At 41.4% G+C, this 7,717-nt stretch overlaps 1 protein-coding gene across 5 annotated transcripts in view; it reads right to left on the bottom strand.

Annotated features, from left to right (window-relative positions):
- Positions 1-931: 931 nt before the first annotated feature.
- LOC115149333 (tyrosine-protein kinase Fer) overlaps positions 932-7,717 on the bottom strand; it is a 45,951-nt gene continuing 39,165 nt past the window's right edge. For all 5 annotated transcript variants that reach the window (XM_029692112.1, XM_029692116.1, XM_029692113.1 and 2 more), the window contains 3 exons: positions 4,099-4,253; positions 3,714-3,836; positions 932-2,865 (listed from right to left, as the gene is read on the bottom strand). In XM_029692112.1, the coding sequence (XP_029547972.1) occupies positions 2,729-2,865; positions 3,714-3,836; positions 4,099-4,253 (415 nt within the window). In that variant the 3' untranslated portion in view covers positions 932-2,728. The remainder of the gene's footprint in view (positions 2,866-3,713; positions 3,837-4,098; positions 4,254-7,717) is intronic.

Raw genomic sequence — 7,717 nt, 5'->3', positions numbered from 1 at the left:
CATAACAAAGGATCTGAATACTTATGTAAATAAGGTTTATTTATAATTGGCAAAAAAATTTAAAAACCTGTTTTCGCTTTGTTAGTATGGGTTATTGTGTGTAGATTGCTGAGATGATTTATTTAATCCATTATACAATAAGGCTGTAATGTCAAAAGTCAAGGGGTCTGAATACTTTGAAGGCACTGCACCTTCAAATGCTGTAAAGTTGGCCTTGGAGTACATACTGGAATGCTAACGTTAATGCAGCACAATACTTTCACATTGAATTGCGAAGCTTAAATACACTTTTACTCAAAAACAAATGAGTGACAAACTGAAAGACAATTCCATTCAACACAAGTGTAATAATGGTCTGTATCATGTATTGGCCAGTAATGTAGAGCAGATTTTTCAACTACTCATGGGGAAATCTAGACTTGGTCACTTTGCATGAGAAGAATACAAATACTTTTTTTTTAACCATAGAACAAATTCTATAAAAACAATCAAAATACTGGCAAATATTTTAATACTCTAACAACAGGAGACAAACTAATAAAATACTCATGATACTATTTAAGTGTGTCAAATAAATAAGAGTTACTGAAAAAGGTATATGCCTTTCAAATGTGTTAAACAGAAATATCTTGTGCTCATCAACCAGTAGTTAAGATGTAAGCTCCCTTCACCTATTCATTCTACACCTTTTTCTTACTAGATTGTCTGGAATGCATTTATTATATATTTTTTTAAATATCAGGAGGTAATTTGACTGGAGAAATTTAGAAAATAACTGTTACTGCTGTCAACGAACCAAAGCCTGTGTCTCAAATGACACCCTATTCGCCATATAATGTACTACCTTTGGCATATTAGTGCACTATATCGGGAATAGGGTGTAATTTGTGACACAGTAAGATGAAGATACAGGATAGATGAGCAAGAGACATTGTATAATGGATAGGAAAGAGGGTTTTTCCAAAACTCTTTTATACATATACTAAAAATGTACAATCATGCAGATTCAGACGCAAAACATAGACAATGTTCTCTTTATCAAATACATCATTGGAAGAAACAATTCCAATAGAGATACACACATAAAACGTGACCTACATTTGCATAAAATAAAAGTTATAGCATCTACAAGTATTTACAAAATACAGGAGGAATGTTTTTTGAAAGACAAGAGTTCCATCAATCTAATAGGAGTGAAACTGATGGATGGATGTGACGTGTTACTTCACAGAAGATGCTTTTGAAGACACGCTTGGGCTGTCAGCACAAATGGCAAGGAGCTTGGTTGACATAGAAACAACATGGCACCCTCAGAGAAATTACATCATACAGGATTGGCTGGAATAGCGAATATACTATATTAGGGACCGGAGAATTACCGTGCTGTAAAACTGTAGACCATAGGTATAGACTAGGCCCCAGAGTTCTCTCTTGGTCATGACGCATGGTCAGATACAACTCCTGGCCCTAAGTATACTTAATGAAAACAAGTTCATTGTTCATTGCTGAATGCATGTCTATCAACAATTTAGAACAGTAGTTTATTTTTTAAAAATGGAAGTAAAAAAATACCACAAAAATGAATGCATGAAAAATGGAGCTCCTCAAAACTCTCGTAGCTATGTAAAAGTGGACTGTTTTTGACACAAAATGCTAAATTCACATTTCAAGTCAGATGGTACATTCCAATTTTCAAATTATGAGTATTGAGCTTGTAACAACAGAGACCAAAACATAGAAAATAGTCAGCATTCTGGAGGGTCTGAAACATTGAATAATTCTAAGTAAAATTATATTAATTCTAAATAAATGTCCTTATTGCAATATTTCTACATTACAAAGCCCAAACAATTATAGGAAAAGGGTGTCACAAATTGCACTTATCCTTGTATGTTAAACTCAAAGGTTTTCTACATTAAATAGTGGGCGTGAAGAGAATACTTTACGAAATCTTTGGACAGAAATGATTCACAGGTCTCAAATCAAACTGTCACATCACAATAAGACTTTACAGGAAGAAGAAAATACTTCTTGCTGAATGTCGAAAAGTCAAGCTCGAGACAAAAACAGGACACTATACCCTTAGGTATAAACTGTTACATCCTTGAGTAGGGAACTGGTTCTCAAACCCCATCTGTCTCTGAAGACTGAAATGAGCTACGGAGTGCATCTAGACAGTCTTTTTTAGACGTTGCATGGCTACACGGAGCACCAGACTCCTTTGCATCATATTACTCATCTAACCTTAACAGGACCAAACTCATGGCCCCCCAAAAAAACTAGAAATTGTGACATTTCTCATTATCGTGGCTATGCCCGAGTGATGACCAATAGCAAAACGACAGAAGTCATATGTGCAATGGAGCATGATGAATTGTATCTATTGTACACGTTTGCGTGGTTATGTCTCAAAACACCTTTAGTTGCAGAGGTTCAGTAAGACAAAGGAACAGAAATAAAGGAACACCAGGTTAAATTTTTTTTTTTTTAAATACTGTCATATTTTGACAATGATCCAAGCTAAGCAGAGATCTCTCTCCTTGATAATGGCTCAAAACAGATGCCTAGGCAAATAACACAGTGATTTTGTGACAAGGTATACACCGTGAGTACAATCACGACAAGTAGCATCAAGGCTGTAACGTTCTGTGGTGTTTCTCTCAGGTTGTAAGGGGGTGATCCCCTGGATGTGATGACATGACCTGGTCCACCTTCCCCTAACAGGTTGCTATTTCTTCTTGATCGAGGCCAGTTCTTTCTGAAGGTCGGCGAACTTTGGCCGATTTTCAGGTTTGTACTCCCAGCACTTCTGCATGACTTTGTAAATCTCCTCAGGGCACTTTGTTGGACAGGACATTCTGTAATCTAAGATGGGGGGGAAAGACAGACACAGAGGGAAAATGTCATTTCATTTCCTAGGATGGATTGAGGCAGTATAAATCGGGGGTATAAGTTTAGAGAACAAATGACCATCCAACGCAATTCTCTTCATGACATCTTGTAGTTCAAGTAGTTGTCTCTATAGGGCCAACTCCAATGCAAAAGAACAGACAGACAACCCCCTTAAAGTAATCCTTTGAGTTCTCTCATCCAGACGAACACTTCTTGTGCTGACGTTACTTCCACAGGCAGTTTGGAACTCGGTAGTGAGTGTTGCAACCGAGGACAGACGATCTTTACGCGCTAGGTGATCCCGTTCTGTTTCCACTTCACAATAACAGGACTTACAGTTGACCAGGGCACCTCTAGCAGGGCAGAAATTTGACGAACTGACTTGTTGGAAAGGTGAGCTCTTCAGTAAGGCCATTCTATTGTCAATGTTCGTCTATGGAGATTGCATGGCTGTATGCTCAATTTGATACACCTGTCAGCAACGGGTGTGGCTGAAATAGCATAATCCACAAATTTTAAGGGCTATCCACATAATTTTGGCCATGTAGTGTTGTGCCGTCTTATATCATTAGCAAGACCCTCACAACAGGAAAAATCATAAGGTACAATCTGTTGACGACTGAGGGAGGGTTCACTTATGAATTATCTTGTCAAGAGGTTAAAAAAATACTGGAGAACAGACACCTCTGTCTACTGGCCTGACAATAAGCAACAGAGGAGTTGGCTAAAGCACAAACAGATCCAGCTACCAGGATAATAGAGATATGCTGGCAAATAAGGGAGATCAACACAACACTCTGAACCCTTAGAGGTCTTCTTACCTTTCTCCACTTGCTCTCTGGCCTGCTGGTTGGTCATCCCTGGGTAAGGACACACTCCTAGACTAAACGTTTCCCATAGGAGGATGCCAAAACTCCACACATCACTCTCCGAGCTGTATCTCCCTGGAACAATGACCAAACACAACCCCACTGTCTCAGCCATCAAGTATTGAAGAAGAAATGCTGTGTCATCAAGAAGAATTGATCAAACTATGCTACCTCCTGCAGAGCTACAAATCATATTCTCCCAAAGGAACATTGCTATTGAGAGTTATTTCTACAGTAGTTACCCTTTGAGGGGTAAGGCCTATGCTGCTGTTAACCTATAAATCTATTTGGGGCTTTGATAAAGAAATTGGTGAAAAAGAAAGGCCCTCCAGTTTACCATAATTCAAAGCCTCTGGAGCCGTCCACTTGATGGGGATCTGTTTGAGGCCAGACGACGAGTAGATCCCATCGTCCTCTTGTCTTGACATCCCAAAGTCGCTGATCTTCAGCAGGTTGCTCTCTCCCACCAGACAATTCCTAGCCGCCAGATCCCTAAAGGGAGATGGACGGGGGGAGGGATAATAATATAATTTCACTTCCACTCTCCCTCCATCCTCCTCCGACAAATGTTTATTTGTCACATGCGCCGAATACAAAGGTGTAGACCTTACAGTGAAATGCTTACTTACATGCCTTTAACCAACAATGCAGTTAAGAAAAATAAATGTTAAATAAAAAAATAGAAGTAAAAAAAAAAAAGCTACAAATAATTCAAGAGCAGCAGTAAAATAACAATAGCGAGGCTATGTACAGGGGGTACTGGTAGGGGGTCAATGTGCGGGGGCACCGGTTAGTCGAGGTAATATGTACATGTAGGTAGAGTTAAATATATATATATATATATATATATATATATATATATATGAGCGAGAGAGAAAGAGAGAGATGACAGATGCTAGCCATATTGGCCGACAGGAATACTCATCATGGACATTAACATTTTCATATTAACAATATGCCATGAAATAAATGACTGAAATAGTAGGCAATCAGGACACCTAAAACCAACCCGATTTGTAACAGATGGGGAGCCCCACTACCACTGTCCAAGTTAAGGTCACCATACTGTCTGAAGTCTGATCATGTGAACATTTCTACTTTGCAGAGAGAAAAGTCATCCACCAGATTTGGTTGGCCCTGCTGCAGGTGGCTGGGATGACCCGGTACAATGTGTGTGTGTGTGTGTACACTACAGGGTTGTGTGTAAGTATGTGAAAGTGTGTATGCCCCGTATATGCGTGGGTGCGACGTCCATGCGTACACACTCGCAGGACAGATTGCGCCCTGCATCCCTCCCATTTCAATTTCATAGCCCTCATCTGCAGCCCCTCTGTGAGAAGAGGCCTACAGCTACACCGGTATTTTTCAAAGCGCTTCTCCTGTCATTTCTGCTGACTGCCGGCACCGAGCCACAGAGTTGGGCTAAATTAGGCTGTCACTCAGGGAGACTGGCCCCGGTGAGATAAGTAAGAGCAATGCACCGGAGATGATTTGATAGCCCCGCTGTGCTGAGATAAATGTAAGACTGATTGCAGCAGCAGCTGCAGCACCTCTCTCTCTCTCTCTCTTCTTGCGACTGTCTGGCTTGCTGGAAATACTAGTTTTCACCTGAAAACACAATCTCAAATTGGCCTGGATAGAGAGATATGGCTCAGGGCTTCGTGTGTTACCATCAAAGGTGACAGTGTTGTAAACTGCATTAATCAGAGAGAGATACATGTTGTCCTCTCACATATCTTACTTTAGGGGGCCTCCTGGCATTACAGAGGTGAAGACATTTCATGGGGTTTAAATTCAGTTCGATTTGTAAATCAAAATCTAATTTTATTTGTCACATGCGCCAAATACAAAGGTGTAGACCTTACAGTGAAATGCTTACAAGCCCCTAACCAACAATGCAGTTAAGAAAAAATGTTGTTAATGATTTACTAAAATAAACTGAATCATAAATAAATTAAATAAAACAATTATTAAGGAGCAACAAAAAAATAACAGTAGCGAGGTTATATATAGGGGGTACCGGTACAGAGTCAATGTGCGGGGGCACCGGTTAGTCAAGGTAATTGAGGTAATATGTACATGTAGGTAGAGGTAAAGTGACTATATGCATGGATAATAAACAGAGAGTAGCAGCAGCATAAAATGGGGGTGGGGGGACAATGCAAATAGTCCGGGTAGCCATTTGATTAGATGTTCAGGAGTCTTATGGCTTGGTGGTAGAAGCTGTTAAGCCTTTTGGACCTAGAGACTTGGCGCTCCGGTACCGCTTGCGGTGCGGTAGCAGAGAGAACAGTCTGACTTGGGTGGCTGGAGTTTTTGACAATTTCTAGGGCCTTCCTCTGACACCGCCTGGTATAAAGGTCCTGGATGGCAGGAAGCTTGGCCCCAGTGATGTACTGGGCCGAGCAGTTGCCATACCAGGCAGTGATGCAACCAGTCAGGATGCTCTAAATGGTGCAGCTGTAGAACCTTTTGTGGATCTGAGGACCCATGCCAAATCTTTTCAGTCTCCTGAGGGGGAATAGGAGTTGTCGTGCCCTCTTCACAACTGTCTTGGGGTGTTTGGACCATTCTAGTTTGTTGTTGATGTGGACACCAAGGAACTTGAAGCTCTCAACCTGCTCCACTATAGTCTTGTCGATGAGAATGGGGGCGTGCTCGGTCCTCCTTTTCCTGTAGTCCACAATCATCTCCTTTGTCTTGATCACGTTGAGGGAGAGGTTGTTATCCTGGCACCACACTGCCAGGTCTCTGACCTCCTCCCTATAGGCTGTCTCATCGTTGTCGGTGTTCAGGCCAACCACTGTTGTGTCATCGGTAAACTTAATGATGGTGTTGGAGTCGTGCTTGGCCATGCAGTCATGGGTGAACAGGAGAGGACTGAGCACGCACCCTTAAGGGGCCCCCGTGTTGAGGATCAGCGTGGCAGACGTGTTGTTGCCTACCCTTACCACCTGGGGGCGGCCTGTCAGGAAGTCCAGGATCCAGTTGCAGAGGGAGGTATTTAGTCCCAGGGTCCTTAGTTAGTGATGAGCTTTGAGGGCACTATGGTGTTGAACGCTGAACTGTATTTAATTAATAGCATTCTCACGTAGGTCTTCCTTTGGTCCAGGTCGGAAAGGGCAATGTGGAGTGCAATAGAGATTGCATCATCTGTGGATCTGTTGGGGCGGTATGCAAATTGGAGTGGGTCTAGGGATTCTGGGATAATGGTGTTGACGTGAGCCATGACCAGCCTAGTAGGCTTCATGCTATGTTAAGAATAGTTTAATGTATGAAGTCGTGTGTCATATATAGAAGTAAAAATAAGAACTTAACTGAAATTCTATTCAAAGCATGAGCAATCTTTTGAACATTAGACAGATAGGGCTATTTGTTGGAATTAGGGCTGTATACTGTATTTTACTACATACCGGTATTACTGCATGGACTGGTTTGGGCTTTTACTTTACCATCTATAATGGTATTTCAACGTTTGGTTTGTTAAATGTGATACGCAACTCATTTACTCCGTTTGCTACTTGAGTCTTCTTTTCTACCTGTCCTCCTGCATGCTGCTTCCCACACCAAGCCCTGCCCCTGTCACTCAGGGAGAGCACGTGGTTGCTCAACCACGGCGTCAGAGCACTTTCTTACCACTCACTCTGCATGGTCAGATAGACGCAACAAGATATTGGTGACAACAATGCTGATTTCCACAAGCTTTCTATAGTTACACTATTAGTTTGTGTACCTTACTGTCTGCAAACTACCGTCTGCTAGTTTGTCTTTTCTTAGCAAGTTGTGCCTTGTGGATAAAATTAATTATGTTAGCCACTAATGCTAATTGTTCATTAGCTGGCTTGCTAGCTAGCTTGCTTGCTAAATGTACTTAGTCAGCAAACGTAGCTAGCTAACATAGCATGGTAGACAGATATTTCACCGGAAGTATATGTATCCGCTTAGCGTTTCCACGA

This window comes from Salmo trutta, chromosome 15 (assembly GCF_901001165.1).
Source record: "Salmo trutta chromosome 15, fSalTru1.1, whole genome shotgun sequence".
NCBI lineage: Eukaryota > Metazoa > Chordata > Actinopteri > Salmoniformes > Salmonidae > Salmo > Salmo trutta.
The sequence above is the reverse complement of the archived record's forward strand: the minus strand, read 5'-3'. Positions and strand labels throughout refer to the sequence as shown.